Here is a 16,196-nt window from a genome sequence, read left to right as displayed (position 1 = left end):
CTCCCCCCCCCCCCCCCCCCCCAACACCAAAGGAGCTTACACTCTAATGTCCTCCCACAGTCACACTATTATATATCTGACATACCACAGTGATGTACAAGGAGCATTGGGCCAGTCACTGCAGTTTCTGTACAGCGGAGCTTACACTCTAATGCACAATGGCACAGAGACTACAAATCCCAGCAATACATTATACAGCAATGCAGAATAGTATATGAATTACTATAAGCAACTCGCTGGACCCTACACTGGGATAGAGAAACCAGTTATAGGAAACATTACCGTGCAATGTTCCCAATCATAATCCATTTCTCTAAATTAATATCACAGCACACTGTTTAGTTTCTGGGCTCCCCCCTTGCAGGTGGTATATGGGCCCCCCACAGCAACCCCTACGATACTGGAAGTGAGGACAGCAGCAGCCGAGCACACCGATAGCCCTGGAGCCTCAGTGCTGCCCGGCCTGCCGTATGCCACCGCAGTGACGAGGAAGGGGGGGCGAAATAATTCTACTAAGCTCGCCAAAGTGAAAGGTTTTGGCTTTAGATTCTTCTACTTTCCCAGGCCAATTTAGAGAGAAAAAAAAAATCCATAAATTAATGGGGTGCCTTATTAACCTCAATCTGTAAGTAAATCAAATATGCCATCCTGTAAAGAACAGAGTAGCTACACAGTAGTTGTTAGACCAAATGAACTTCAATTTCTTTAAACATCCAGCAACATGAATACAAAAAAAATTATTTAAATAAATTAAAGCTCCTGGTCTACCAAGTTACTGTGTAGCTATTCTGTTCTTTACAGAATGTTTTTTTCGCAATTTAGGAAAATGGGATCAGCCCCACCAATCTGCTCCCTCTACCCCTTTAGGCCAGAGGATACATTTGGAGGTGCATGGTTACTTCTGACCACTAGAGGGCCGAACTTGCAAACTATTGGAAGCTGCAGCCAATATGAGCCTTGAATAACCTTACAGCACAACACTTCCTTGCCCACTACCTTCAATGCTTTATAAAAATCTCCCTCCAAGAGAAGACAGACAGATTGACCAATCCCATTAACTGCAGCACTTTGTGTTAACGTTGTACATTTTTCTAATGTTTAGGCATTAATGTAGTTACAATAAACGGCATACAACCACCTACTTTAGTCAAACCATCACAGAACCTCTTGAAGACTTCCTTCATGTTGCCACCTTTCTGCATAGAGATGACACGGAGATGATCCTCCTCATTGATCCAGACAAGGAAAGTCTTGTTGTCATTGTGCCTTGTGTAAAAGATACATTACATGGATTCAAGATGGAAAATACATAAGCCATAGTGCATCCTGAATATCTCCCCTGCAAAATCCAGATTCTTCCGGAGTACACAAAATACCCCCCCCCCCCTTCATCCATGACAACCATTAAAAGCTGCGCTGAGATAAATGTGTAGGCCACCACTGCTGATGTGAAAGTCAATTACCTAGTGGTCTCCCGACTTAAATATTGCATTGAACCCAAATAAATCTATTCAACACACCATAATGGAATCAATCTAGCTGGTGCTGTAATGACCAATGGCTGGCACCATGTGCATCAAAGCAGGTCACCAGCACATCAGATTCTTGCATGAAATTAAACTTTGAACAATGAATTACACTAAAGTGCAACATTTGGCACCACCCAAGACCTGACTCACGTTTAGACAGTCATACTGCACAGCTTGGAAATGTTGCTCTTGCTGCGATTCTTCATGAATTAAAAAAAAGTGAATTTTCTGCAAGAATATGGGTTGGTGACAAATGACAAAACAGGAATAAACATGTAGCAAGATGTCAGCGCTCCTGATCTGCATAGATATTTCTCCCAGTATGGATTTTATTTAACCAGATAGTCACTCGGGTCAAGGTGCGGGTGTTATGAGCAGAAGTCCAGATTAACGCTTTATCTGGGGTTAAAGAGGCTTAAAGGTGAGCAAACAAGACACCAAGACCTGTTACATTGTACAGAAAATTCTTTAGATCCACCAGAAGAGCCATTTCCTGCTCTTAAGAGTACTGACTGACAACTGACACCATGTAGAAGAATGACTTGCATTTAAAACTTATACCATGCAAAAGCTTTGGCTATCTTTGTACATTGCTTGAATATGCATGTATGGGAAAAAGGTCTCCATGTGATCTGTCATTAATTTCAATGAACACGAGGCAACAGGCATGGCAGACCTCAAATACTACACCGAGAAACAAGCATGCTACAATAGTTTCCCCTGTATTCCATAGGGAAAGTAAAAGCCAAGTATTCCTTTCATACTATGTTACATGCATATTTAGGGTACAACATGGTATCCTTCCACAGCCCCCCACTCAACTGCCCACCCAGCAGCCCCCCACCCACAAACTTTAGCTTGCTGCTTGGCATCACAGAAGCTGCCATTTTTATACACTGCAGAATACCCCAATCCCAATTTTAGCAGACGGGCCCCATGGAGTATAGTTAATTAACAGGCATGACCGGTAATAGCTACCCAATTGGAGGAGATTATGCACAGGGCTATGATGCATAATCAGTCCGTAAAACGTTAGGGCTTAATGTTGAAATGTTAGGCAACACCTCAGTACTCGTTTTGGTGCGAGGATAAGCTATGCAGAGCGCTTGCTGCAACTAGATTTATTAAGCCACAACAAAGCAATGCGTCCCTGGTGACCTCCCAACATCCTCTTCACTAAGATGCTACTTCCCATCTAAGAAATGGACACGTACAACCATCTTCCACAGGAAACATCAGGACACCTACCAGATTCCTCTGGCGTCAGGCCAGTCCCGCGCCATCCCTGAGGCCAGAAGCAGGGGAGATACTGGCTTGTCAAACAAGAAGTGGTCATCAATGAGCTGCTGCTGCTCTGCGTCTGTCATACTCTTGAGAGCATAGTACTTTCCTTTCAGGTCTCCATCCAGGCTATCTAAAGCTGGGAACATAAATATTAGCAATTATACAAGTTGCCAGCCACAGCTAAATATATGCAAGACTGCAGATCACAAGGACCTGACAGTTGTGTAGAAGAGCATGTACTCTCAAGCCTTGCTAGACACCTAGGCCAACTCAGTGCACACATGTTTACCAGAGTTGGCATACCCCTAGAACACAAGCATCCATTAACCCCTTAGTGACTGATTACGTACAGTGTACGTCGCCAGCATTGGGGCTGTTTAAACAGACTGCCGGCGGCTATTGCCGCCGGGACTCTGTTTAAACTTGTAAAGCCGACTGTCGGCTTTACCACAGAAGCGATTCTGGCGACTTACCTGTCGCCAGATCGCTTCTGTGTCCCGTAGAACCCCGTGCTTCCCGGGCTCCCTTGCCCCTCCTACGGGCCCGGGACCGGCTTCCTTGATGTCCGCAGGTTGACGAACTTCCGTTCATCATTCCCCTCCCCGTTCTATGGGACCGGGAGCGATGCAGATTGCATCACTTCCGGGCTCCTGCAGCCCAGCTATAAGCTATTGAAGTGCGATCTGCACTTCAATAGCTTATTTCCAGTGTAAAGGTGACACTGGGGGTCTTTTGGACCCCCAGCATCACCTTAAAGCGTACCTGTCACCACCATCTGCTATCAAATGGGGGGGGGGCTTGTTAGCCCCCCTATGTGATAGCAGTCAAAGAAAAAAAAAAAATATAAAAAACAAAATGTAAAAGTCCCCCGTGAGGACGCGCGTCGCCACGTAAACACGCGTTGGGTGCACCTACGTATGAAAACGACGAACGCGCTACACATGTTGGGTATCGGCCGCACACGCCGGAGTGAGAGCAATAATTCTAGGGCATCTCTAAATTGATGACCTGTGGGGGCTTTTAAAGCGTCTATGGACTTTTTGGTGTACTGCAGTTTTTCGCACGCAATTTGTAACCTGGGCATGTTGGGTGTCGTTTTAATCGTTGTAACCTCATCTTTTATATTTCATTTAAAAATTGGTATTTTGTTGTGTTTTGGGGCATCCATAAAACATGGATGCAAAAAATTAAAGGCCCGTCATGAAGGGGTTAAATCTCAAAGCATGTTCACCTGCCACAAAAAGATGGGCAACAAAGAATGGCATACTACACAACTAGAGAAACCTGGGCTTACCATAAATATCAGACAAACCTATGTTCTAATATTAAATGGTAGAATTTGGACTAGAGCATAGACTCCTTGAAGCGGCATTGCTATTAAGGGTTATTTGAAGCCAGCTACCAGCCAGAACCAAGGTCTGTATTTTGGATATTAAAAAGCCAACAATTATATCAGTAAATGTGTATTTTTATATTCTCCACCCAAATATATTTCAGGTTCAATTGGCATTACATACATATGATCTCAGCACTGCTCTTGAAAGACCCACTAAATCTTTGGGCAATGTAGCTCCCCAGTAGCTTACATTAACTAATATCAATTCCGGGTGGACTTTAACAAGCATCCTAGTGTAATCTCACCTTGATATGGCTCTGGAGAATACATCTTCAGTAAACTAAATACAGGGAACATTTTTGACTTCAGGACATTTAAAACCATGAGTGACAGTACAAATATGGATCGTAGCACTCCTGTTACTATATCTGGCTCTATCGTGGAACACAAATCTTATTCCATATTAAAAGGAAAGAATGTTTCTGTACCATAAGCCAAGACAGACTATGTAACATGACCATATACAGACAGGTATTCATAGGATCTTCTAAGGGGGAGGGGGGAAATTTCCCTAAAAGGGATTGCAATAGATAAAAGACTGGAGCACATTTCAGATTATGTTTTTAAAGGTTAAACTGTACAATAGTTTAACCCCATACCCCTTAATTTTTCTGCGTATGATTTGTCAAGGGAGTAAGTCCCAACAATGAACATGTCAGACAAAAAAAAAAAAGGGAGTAAATTAAATCCTGGGTTAGATCTGACAAGAGCAAAACTAACCGTTGATCTGCCAAAAATCTGGATTAGCTGCCAACTACCTATGCCGCACTTCTAGGAGTCATACTGTTCTGAGGATTACGGGACAAGGATCGGGACAAGGATCAATCCAGTAGTCCTGTCCCTGATAAGAGTAGGGTAAATGTGAGTTTTGTCATATTAGGACAGGAAGTGTTACTTAAAAATACAGGGAAAGCAGGAAAACTAAAGCAGCCTCCACATATAAGGTCTGGTAATCTGCAAAATATTACAACTTTGTTTTAGGATTTAGATAAGCTTTAAAGAATGTAGCACTGCTGTAAACTATTGCTAGCGAGACTACTGCATGGTAGGCACAGAACAGCAATTACTGCACCCATGATGCATTACTAGTATACACATTATAGTGCAGATGATCTTATAAAAAGGAGTGTCTGCATGTTTCTACAGCTTCAATACACTAAGCACAACCTACCCCTAGCAAAAGGTTATTTTTGTTTTTGTTTTTTTAGAGCATCTGCCCAGATTGCTGTACCCTGGCACCCCCGAAGCTTCAGTCCAGACCTAGACGCTCTTAACCCTGACTCAAGTGCTAGTTCCAATGCATAGTATAGCACTGCAGTATCAGGCACAGGAATTACCCACCCTGAAACTAGGACCAGAGGCAACCTCCAGTGCTGGGTGAAAGCTGCTGTTAGATTAAAGAAAGTCTGGCTGAATAGGTTATAGATTAGGGTTAGAAGTACTTTCATGTGGTATGCCAAACAGACCTACTGACAGATGAACAGGTAGTGCAAGTGTTACAGGGGAGCTCAATGCTCAGTATGCCCTTTTCCACTTGTCATCCCTACAAAACATGCAGCACCTTCAGCAGTACACCAGTCTGCTTCATTTACAGTATTTGCTCATGGAAACTTCTCTCCGAGCAGAGGAAACTAAGTCAGTCTAATTATGGCAAAGCATTATTTATTCACAAGTTCCAATTACCTTCATTGGAGAGTTTTTCAACGGCTCTTCTTTCCCCGCGGCTGCAGTGAGGTGGAAGGCAAAAACCACGGATACTCCTGCCAGTTCTAACACGGGAGCTAATGACATAGTTTGGGTCCAGGTCATCACCGCCCTTTTTTCAACTTACTGCTAGAAGATATAGGTCTTTAAAAGGTTGTGCAATTTGCAGAACATTTTATTCAATCTCAAAAAAGGTTGCCACTGAGAACATTTAAGGTAAACTTCAATGAATTTAGCTTATTTGCCATATATAAAGGCTAACAATTAATTCGACCTTGACAGACCCTTTTGGTCTGTTAAATATACTGTTTGCAGATGCAACACAAGAGTGCGTGTTGTCACAGGAAGTGTGTTACCAGCAGGATGGACAGGTTAGAAAAACAGCCACCACATCTGTGGACCTGTAAGCTGAATATATTAAATTTGTATTCTTTGGTTTAGACACCAACCACCCCAGGTTAGTTAAAATATAAATGTTCAATTACAAGGGTGTACAAGTTGTGAGCCTTTATTTATCTGAAAGGTCATATTTCCTTCTTTGTCCAGAGAGAAAAGAGAAACAGGAAAAAAAAACAGTGGTTCTGCCAGTGGTTCGTGCGTCACTTGCAGTGAGACAATATTCCAAGACCCACAATAATTGCCAGATGGAGTTCTGATGACTACAATTATACTATTCTCCCAAAGTAACTGGAGAAATAGGAGATTACACAAGACTACAAACAAGACAAATTCAGTAATAAGCCCTAGGATTCCCTCCCTAGCTGTGTTTGCTCTTTTAATGATGCACTGCCTGCAGGAAAACCTAATGATGCACATCAAATTTACCCCATTAAGATGCCAAGGTCCACTTACAACATGAGAACGTCTGAATATTTTCAGGAAGGAGTGGGCCATTACACAAAGATGAGTGCCATGACTGGGAAAGTTCTATATTTCGCTACAGAAATTTAAGGTGCTCATACCCACGGGGCATAACCCCAATAGACACATTTTGTGATTTCACTTTCATTAGAACCCCAGGCAAACATCAAAGTACACATCAGAACTATTAACAGGATTTGGAACACTTTATTTGCTCCTGTAACACGATTTCCTAGTTCATCTTTAGAGCTTTCAGGTCATCTTCTGGCTTGTTGGACAGAGGTGATGCGGGTTCACTGTCTAACAAGCAGTCTGGAAGATAAAAGGAAGGGTTCTGAAGAGGAAGTGATGCTGTGGATACTGATCCCCAACTGATACAAAAACAAAGGCCTTAGTATTTCCACATGGCTAATTTTCAGCGGCTCTCCACAAAGCAGGTTTCCCCCCCAGGGACCAGGGTCACCTAATTTGAAAAGTCTGAGCCCAAAAGGTGTGCCAGACATTAGAGGAATTAAATACTTAAGTCTCAATGAAAAGAGGAAAAATAATGTCAGCCAACTGGTTTGTCATGGGGGAAACTACCCCTTCTTCAGGGCTTTAGCACTTATCAGAATGCAGGCATAGATAGCCATCCATCGGTCTCCTGGTTCTGAAAGGTTCTAAATGTGGGATTGTTTGGCTCCCAAAAACTCATTGGCTGCCATTTCCCTGTGGTCATTAGAGAAATTAAATACATTTGGACTCTAAGAACATCTGTTTGGTGCTCTTTTGGGCTCAAATACACATGGATGAGGAAATGGGACACTAGACACTGCCGAGCTAAACCAGTAAATAAAGTAATCCATCTTTCTCACTGACAGGGTTGTCAATAAGACCAGCCACACAAACATAAGACCTTTGTTAGTGAAAGCATACACATGAATTGTGTGTATAGTCATTATCGTAGAACTGCATTGAAGCCCAAGAAGTGCTACAGAATTGAAGATTGCTTAGGATTGGGGGGCGGGCGATCAGCCACTGCTAGAGATACCCAGCCACTGCCCTGACGATCAGAGGATTAGAATGCCAGCTGCTGTAGATTAGTCTGTTAAACATTTTTAAAAAACAAGCTACAGATTATATAGGAGCAGCAATATTCAGAAACTTGCCTTCAAGTTTTCAGACTTCAGGTCAGTCTTGTGTTGGTCTGTTGGCTTGTAACCACCATGTCGCTCTTCAATGATGGGGTCAAACAGCTCTTTGAACACATCATAGCACTCTTCATCCCCAGCGACACATCCCACGGTCATAATATAGGGGTGGCCTGAACAAACAGCATGTATAAGTCACAAAAGGCACTATTGTACACAAACCAAAGAGGAGCAGGACAGATTATTGCTCAACACAAGGAAATCTTATAAACCTTAAGACATTCCCATGCACAGCCATCTGATGGTTTTATTTGAGGAGAGCTAAAAGCTCCAGCATACCACTGGCTAGTAGGGCATACAAGACTTCAATGCCTGCACGGCTGGATGAACAGTCTAAAATTTAGTTTAACACATTAAACAGGCAAAACACCAAATTAGGATCACAACCCTCTTTAGTTTAGGTCACCAAGTACAGTAGAAAACTGCCATTGCCAATCTTTGAACAATACCAATTGTCTGGCTGCCATGGTGGTCCAATAGCTTCAAAATTTTCATGCAGAACTGCTACCAGTATGGAAAGAAATGCTTATTAGCATACTTATGGGCCGCCAACTCAAGTTATGTAGGCATTGATTTAGCATAAAAGCCAGTCAACAGTCTGTAAATGACAGCCTACACAAGTTGTTCAGCATAGGTTTCCTTTAAAGCAGGGGTAGCCAAACTCCGGCCCTCCAGCTGTGGTGAAACTACAAATGCCATGATTCATCTCTCTGGGAGTCATGTCTGTGGTTGTGAGAATCTTACAATGCCTCATGGGTTTTGTAGTTCCACCGCAGCAGGAGGGCCAGAGTTTGGCTACCTCCGCTTTAAAGTGACCCTGTCAGTTCTTTAAATTCCCAGTGCGAGCTAGTAGTTATATTAGAAGTATTAAACTATTCTCTGCTGGCAGTTCCAAAGCTGCAGCCGCCAAGATTCTTAAGCATTCAACACTTCTGGGAGCATGGGGTGACCGTGTTCCCCAACCGCTGGCCATGGTTCCATCCGAACAGAATAGCAGTTAGATAAGGGTATAGAGGTTGAACCACAGCACAAAGAGAGGGAGCAAAGTCATCCAACAATAAGTTTTGGAATGCCACTGAGGTCTATCAGAGGCTATAAGAATGGAAAGAAGGGCAAAAAAAAAAAGGTAGGAGACGCAGGCTGACAGGAGTACAGCACAATACAAGGAGCTGGCTTTAGTAATTGAGATAGGATCGGGTCATTTTCAAGGGTAGCGTCATTTTAAAAGGGAAGCTACAACTGAAGTTAAGGACAGAATGCTTGGTGTGGGCGATGGAAACATTATCTATACCATTTTCCATGAACAGATAAAGGTTAAAGATATTAATTATAAATTAACACTTGACAATTTTATGGCACATTTCAAAGCTCTGTCAGCTTTTAGCCACAGCAATCTACCACCCATGATACAAATCGCTTCCTAATTTTGTGCAAACAGTGGCAGCAAAAAGTGATTGCAACTGTGTTGTTGGTTTAGAGTAATTTGTGCTTGATTTCCACCCAATTGCAATCATTTGAGCAACCTAAACCAGGAAATGACAAACCACAGGAAGTAGATAGCGGTGGACTGTTGAATGCCATTAAAATCACATTTTCAATCAACACATGTGTGCAGCCAGCATAATTGAAGTGTTACAAGTCACATCTGAGCTTCAGGTAATTTACTGTAGTCCTAAATCAGTCTATTGCAAGAAACAGTCATCAAATGTTAATATTCAGTTACACAGACTTCACAGCAATTACATCTCCATAGCCTATGCAGAGTGGCAGCAACCATCTTGTGAAATGAACCAATGACCAAAATAAAGGTCATGCTAAAAACTTGGTATGTGGACATCTAGAAGAACCAAGTAGAGCAGCATTGTGCAGTATCCCGTACAAACCAATCAGGAACCACATACTGATGAAAAACTGGTTAGATGCAGTGGGTTAGTCTGGTCTTTGTAATGCAGTATGAAGTGAACAGTGCCCGTGCAATTGGGAAAAAAAAAAAGAATCTGTTTGAAGGGGAAAAGCGTTGAAATTAAATGTCTCCCCATCTAAACACTGAATTACTGCTAGCTGTCTGGATGTCTTCAGCCACAGTACTTGGCAAGTCACTAAGCTTCAACAAGCCAGAACTTTTTGGCTATACACTTGTTTGAGGTACGACTTGGAAAATATGAAGTACCTTGCTTAGCATAACAGGCAACTAGTATTTTCAAATAGAGATTTCAACAAAATAGCCTATTATAGGCATGGAGCCAAAAAATTTTTCCAATTTAAGGTTAGATTGGGGGGGGGTTGCTGTATGGAGGTTTTGTTGGGGAAGTTTCCTGTCTGTGATAAAGTCAGACAGGAGTGAGGGGAAAAATCAGGGACACTTACTGCAGTAAGGTGCAAATAACTCTAGCCTTCCCCTCCGGTAAACTACTATTAACACCCTGGCTCCCTTCTGGAGGAGATTGCTCCACTTCTTGATCTGGTGAAAAGGTGAAAAAGTGTAATAGGAAGTGAGGGGGATCTCCCCAGTAGAGTCCCATAGAGCACTGAAAACCTGAGAGATGCCAATCATTTCCTATTCAAAAGCTAAAGATTTTAGTTGGATATTTAAAAACCTAGCCCATGTAAAGCTGGCCATACACTTAAGATTATCTGCAGATAACCTATGGTCAGATGGGTAAAAGGGCAACAGATTCCTCCATCTACACTAAACTGTAGCTTGAGGAATCTCCCACTGGGCCAAGCCTCAGTGTCTTGCTAGTGAGCCCCGATGGCTCTCAAAATACCTGCATCCGAATCAGATTGTTCAGGTATTTTGAGATCTAGCAGGGCTGACTAGCAAGACACTTAAGCATGGCCCAGCAGGAGATTACCCCCAGCCACACAGTTTAGGGTAGATGGAGGAATCCGTTGCACTTTTTCCATCTAACCATAGAAAATCTACAGGTGTATGGCCAGCTTAACCCAACTCAAGGATTTCACCATTCTGATGGGGGTCAACAATTATGATGGAGGCAATGGAGGGAGGGGGGGCAGGGGTTGACAGGCTATAGAGAATCCTAATACACTATTCCCTCTGCTTGCATGGAGCTGCCTTTTTACTGGGCACTGAAATGAGAAACACAATTTCAATAACACTAGAGTTATGACAGGTTCATGTCACAATGACAGCTTCAGCCACTCTATGCAAGCAACTGGTGCGGTTAAATCTTTCCAATCCCAGACATGCTTTTCATTTTTACCAGGATTGTCTACCCCAGTTTGTATCACATCATCCACCAATGAAGCCACTGGGGGTTGTTCTGTTTCTCAGTCTCTTGTATACTTTAAAAACAGTTAAACTTTTGCCATGTGGTTGTTGTGTTTGCTCAGGTCTGGGAACTCTTCTGCAGAAAGCCTCTTAGTGATTGGCTTGGCCATGTTCACTTAACTAAAAGGAGAAAACAAGAACTGTACAGGTTAGAATCTGCTCCCCCTCGTCAAGAAAAGTGCTCCTTGATTCTTCTTTTGCCAAATTATACTGCAGATAATATCACAATATTCCCACATTTAAAGGTTATCACCACTTTTCTGACAGCTTATTTGAAGGCTGAGAAGGGAAGAGACATTTTGTAAAGAGTATAACCCAATCTGGACCGTGTTGCCTGTACTGCCTGCTAGTGCCCAATGAAAAATCAAAGTTTGGAGATTTTGAAATGCCATTTCCCACAAATCTTTATTGAAAGCTTGTAGAAAATCATATTGCCGCCTACCATTTCCCCACACACAATATTGCCAATGGGTACAACAGGTATTTCAAGAGCCAGTCCAATCTATAAGTGCCCATGCATATAGACAACGAATGGTCGATTTGGAGAGTCTCTGCCAAAGATCAGTTGTGTTCAGACCACTACTAAATTCCATGTTAGACACGAACTCAAAAAGCTGGGACAGAAGACCTTTTATACAAAGACTATATGGATAAGTATGTGGTGTGTTCATACAAATTACTTTCATCAACCCCTGCAGAATAGATATTTTCTTCATTATTTTAAGACATCTGGGCCTGTCTGGTTTGGATGGCTAATCCTGTTGCAGGTATCCCATAGCTGAGAAAATTAAGTGTGTGGGAACACTGGTCACTTTAACTACCAAGGCCAATGCTTTACAAATTATAATTTTCCCCTCTCAAGCCCTAAAACACCAATGCTAGCTCTAATATATATATATATATATATATATTAGAGATGTATGTGTGTGTGTAGTCTTATCAATTTTGTAGGACTTCTACACAAGTCCTTTAGTCTGACAGCTTAGCACTTCCAGTAATGAGGGAGAACAGATGGCAAAGTGGATGAGGAGAGGCAATCTGTGCATTTTACCTGGGTTGTCAATCCCAGTCTGAATGGCATCATCCGCAGTAAATCCACTTGGCGTCTCTTTGTTCCTCAGACGATCATACAGCTCTTTGGTCAGTACCTTGGCCATATGGTTGTTGTGGGAGCTCAAGTCGGGAAACTCCTCATCCACAGAGTACTTCATCTTCAGTTTGTTGTGAGAGTTGCCGAAAGGCATGATTGCACTTTACTGCAGGAATTACAGAACAAAAATGGTAACAGATATAGGACACGACCTCAAGGGTGACATTGGAGCAAGCTCATGCGGGAACAGGAAATTTAGGCCACAACTTGGCTAGTGGCCATCTAAATCTCCCATGAACCTCAACACTTAAGTATACAAGATTGGCCATATTGTACCTGGTTTTTCCTGCAATGTGACCTGGCTGCATCCTTGCAGATTAAAGTATAAATCAGGAGAGACACCAAATTATTACAGAGCTCTTTACAAATTGCAGAGTTAATTTAGTGGATGGGAAAGCCTGCAAAAGATCTGCCCATGTCCTGCTTACATCTTGCGTTCCTCCAAGGTCACAATCATTTGTTATACACAGAAAAGTTTTGTAGATCCCATTGAAGGCTATAGAAAAGGCCAACAACTCCACCTCTTACAAGTCCTACTCAGCTTATACAGATCTGATAAAATGCTGGAAGGTCATCTACTCTTCTCTAGTGTTAGATGGGTCATTTTTCATATGCAGTCCTTAAAAAGAAACTTCACAAGTACACCATCCGCATAGCTTAGGCAGCAGAAATTGGAGGAGGATATCCCTCCCCAATAGAAGTAGCACAGGGTGGAGCAATTATCTCAAAAACACTGCATGTAGCATCTTTTGACAGCTGATGCTCTCTACCTTATGCCTCGGTGAACAGGGAACTCTGTTGCCATTTGTTTTCACATTTGGTTGATTGAACTCTATATGCTTTTCTAAATAAGAAGCACTGCCATGAAAAATCATCCACTGTTTGTAGTAAGTGATGCTGTTGGTCTTTTATCTAAAACAATATCTAGTTAGGTAACATGTAGCTTTGCATTCTTTTTTTTTTAATCTTATCTCACCGATAGACAAAGCAAGGACAGTGTAGAAAGCATCTCATAACAGCCTATCACAGCGCCTTCCTATCTGATTGCTACAAATCACTGCACTTAGCACTGTCTTAATGACCAAGCAAGTCAGCATTGTACCTGCTGTCCTCCAAAACAAAAGTCTACACATTTGCATCTTGAAGGTCAAGGAGAGTATGCAGCCATTGCTAGTCCATGATGCAGGTTGCATAGGTATGCCTTGACTTTTAGTTCCATCACAGCCAGATAAGTGACAGCATCTCAACCAAAGAACACTCAGCAAGGAAATTAGAGTACCAAGAAAGATGTACACAATTCCTTCCAAGTGGCATTTCAAAAGCTGATTAGCTGTGAAAATAGATGGGCTCATTCAATAATGTTGTCTTAGTAGTGAAACTGCCTCAGAGCAACCAGAAACCAGATTACTCTGCACTTCCTGAGCAGATCAAGGAAAGCCGTGGGTTACAGGCCTCGAGAGCGCTGAAAATAAAATTGTGCTGCCCATAGGATGCAAGCTGTTAGCCTTCCAGCACACATTCATCTTTACATATTTAAAGAGGCCATACACATTACAATCCGTATGGAGATTGTGCAATCTCTTTACAATCTTTAATTTTACCAAAGCCATGCAATGTAATGACCTACCCAAAAAAGTTAAATCAGCTTGTATCCAGTCAGATCAGCATACTATGTAATTGATAAGAGCAAAGAGGAGATAGTACAGATTGTAAACATGTACAGTCAGATTAGGATGCAAAATGAACCAAAGCATGTCAGCTATTATAATGGGGTACAGAGCAATTTTGATAATCTAGTAAATGGGATTACATAAAATGCACCTGCAAGGGCAGTAACCCCACCAATCCATCCCCAAATGCTTCTCAATAAAAGCAAAAACTGCCTGGATCAACCCATCATTGCACAGCTTAATGGAAGCCTGCTCTGGAATCACATGGAAGCTATTACTACTCACCTTTCCTTCTGAAAAGCACCCATGCCCAGACTGTCATGCTTTGCCAACAGATTCAGTAAAGCCCAGCTGACTTAGAACAAATTAGGATCAGGAAAGCTAATTTTCACAATCTCCATGCTTGTTCCATGTCAGTGACTTGGACTTAGAGCATTACAGCCTGAGACAGCAACGAGCATTTCCAGAAGGTGGTGAGCTATGCTATGCATTCCTTGTACTGAATGAGCCCATTCTATAGCAGCACATTAAAATCCTAGCAGAACACCAGAGCCTTGGAAGCCATTCCCGACCTGGGGAAGGGGGAACCAATACAACTGAGCTGTTCATGCTACTAACTGGAATAAAAACACCTTTCAGCAATGCCAGCAGCAGCAGCCCTGCTCTGACCATGATGCTGCAGCGATAAGTCATCCATCCCCAAACTAGCCCCATCCCAGAGGCTGCAGCAGAGCCATGAAAAGGGTGCAGCAGGGGGCAGCGCTGAGCCTAGCCGGCCAAACTTCTAACACTCCATTAACCCCTTCCTTTCTCCTGCACAGATGGGAGTTAAGAGCATTACAGCAGAGCAATGGCATCCCATGCACAGACATCCCTACACCCAGCACAGACCTTTAATAATTCATAGTCCCTGGCACAAGCTAATCATCCCCTGGGTAAATGGCGTTCACATTACTATGCACTGCCATTTAGAAGAAGCTGATTCTGCTGCAACGCCCCAGCCCAGTGACACGTCCCAAGGACATGAGCTGTCAATGGTGAACTTACTATCCACCGCCTCCATCTATAACACCCCCCAGAGCAATCGCAGCGTACCAAGCCTCTAATGAAGCCCAGATCAGATCCCGGGCAAGGGACGAATGCACCAATCTCAAAACAGAGCAGCCGCAGCGCAACCAGCCTGCAATGGAACCCGGGAGCAGCGATGACTGCACGATGCCTATTGTCGCTTGTATGGGATCCCCTATAACGGTGCACGGAGCTCCTTGTTATATTCCTATCCCATGCAAACCAATACAAAGTATCAGATGCATCCCACGCTGTCCTGTGTGCAGCCCCAGTGGTTACTTACCAGTTTCTTAATTTACTGGAGGGAATCTAAATGCTTCTTAGAAGGTTTCCAGACACAACAACTCCCCAGACCTGCAGGGATGTGAGTGAGAAGACGCTGCCATCGCCTTTATATAGCGTGCTCTGCCCACCCTGCCATTGGCTGATATTTATATTCAATTCATTGTATTGGTCGCCCGGGACAGAGGGAAGGATCTTCTACACAGCAATGCTCCTCCATGGTGCTGGACATCGCTGCTGGTGCCTGCACAGCCAATGTCACCTGTCACACCTCCAAGGGGATCTGCATTGTTGTGTCTTAAAGAGAGACCCCGTCACTGACTTAGCAGGTGGATAAGCAAATGTTGTTGGAATTAGGGATAGGCAGCCTCAGCATTCCAGCTGGGGTGGTGAAACTACAAATAATATCATGCATCTGCCTTAGGGTGTCATTTTTGTGGCTGCCAGAGACTTGCAAAGCTTTATGAGATTTGTAGTTCCCAGGGCCATCCGCCTAAGATGGTACTCATTGGGGGCCAGCAGGCTGCAGCATCACCAGGTCGGGTGTCACCTGGTGCCCGCTTCATTACGCACATGCGCCAATCTTGGTGATGGACAGGACACTGGCAAAGAGAGGAGGGGAAGTTGATCCGGTGGAATGAGGTATGCCGCCAGGTCGACTTCTCTCGCGCGCAGTTGTCGGGCTCTCGGTCCATGTGCGACTCTGCAGAGGAGGTGACACCAAAATAACTGTTAGTCATTTTGGTGTCACCCCTTGTGATGGGGGCCTC

General features: G+C 43.2%; 1 protein-coding gene across 2 annotated transcripts in view; it reads right to left on the bottom strand.

The window, feature by feature from the left end:
* CKB (creatine kinase B) overlaps positions 1–16,196 on the bottom strand; it is a 31,399-nt gene that overhangs the window by 2,435 nt on the left and 12,768 nt on the right. Inside the window, exons 3-8 of one of the 2 annotated variants that reach the window (XM_018556612.1) lie at positions 13,632–13,638; positions 12,308–12,512; positions 7,916–8,077; positions 5,893–6,015; positions 2,778–2,949; positions 1,143–1,266 (exon numbers count right to left, since the gene is read on the bottom strand). In XM_018556612.1, coding sequence (XP_018412114.1) covers positions 1,143–1,266; positions 2,778–2,949; positions 5,893–6,015; positions 7,916–8,077; positions 12,308–12,500 — 774 coding nt within the window. In that variant the 5' untranslated portion in view covers positions 12,501–12,512; positions 13,632–13,638. Of the gene's footprint in view, positions 1–1,142; positions 1,267–2,777; positions 2,950–5,892; positions 6,026–7,915; positions 8,078–12,307; positions 12,513–13,631; positions 13,639–16,196 lie in introns of both variants that reach the window. The other variant, XM_018556604.1, reaches the window with a different exon arrangement.

Source organism: Nanorana parkeri, unplaced genomic scaffold, assembly GCF_000935625.1.
Source record: "Nanorana parkeri isolate BGI_ZX_2015 unplaced genomic scaffold, ASM93562v1 scaffold12, whole genome shotgun sequence".
NCBI classification, from domain to species: Eukaryota; Metazoa; Chordata; class Amphibia; order Anura; family Dicroglossidae; genus Nanorana; species Nanorana parkeri.
This window is presented reverse-complemented; position numbering and strand designations above follow the sequence as displayed.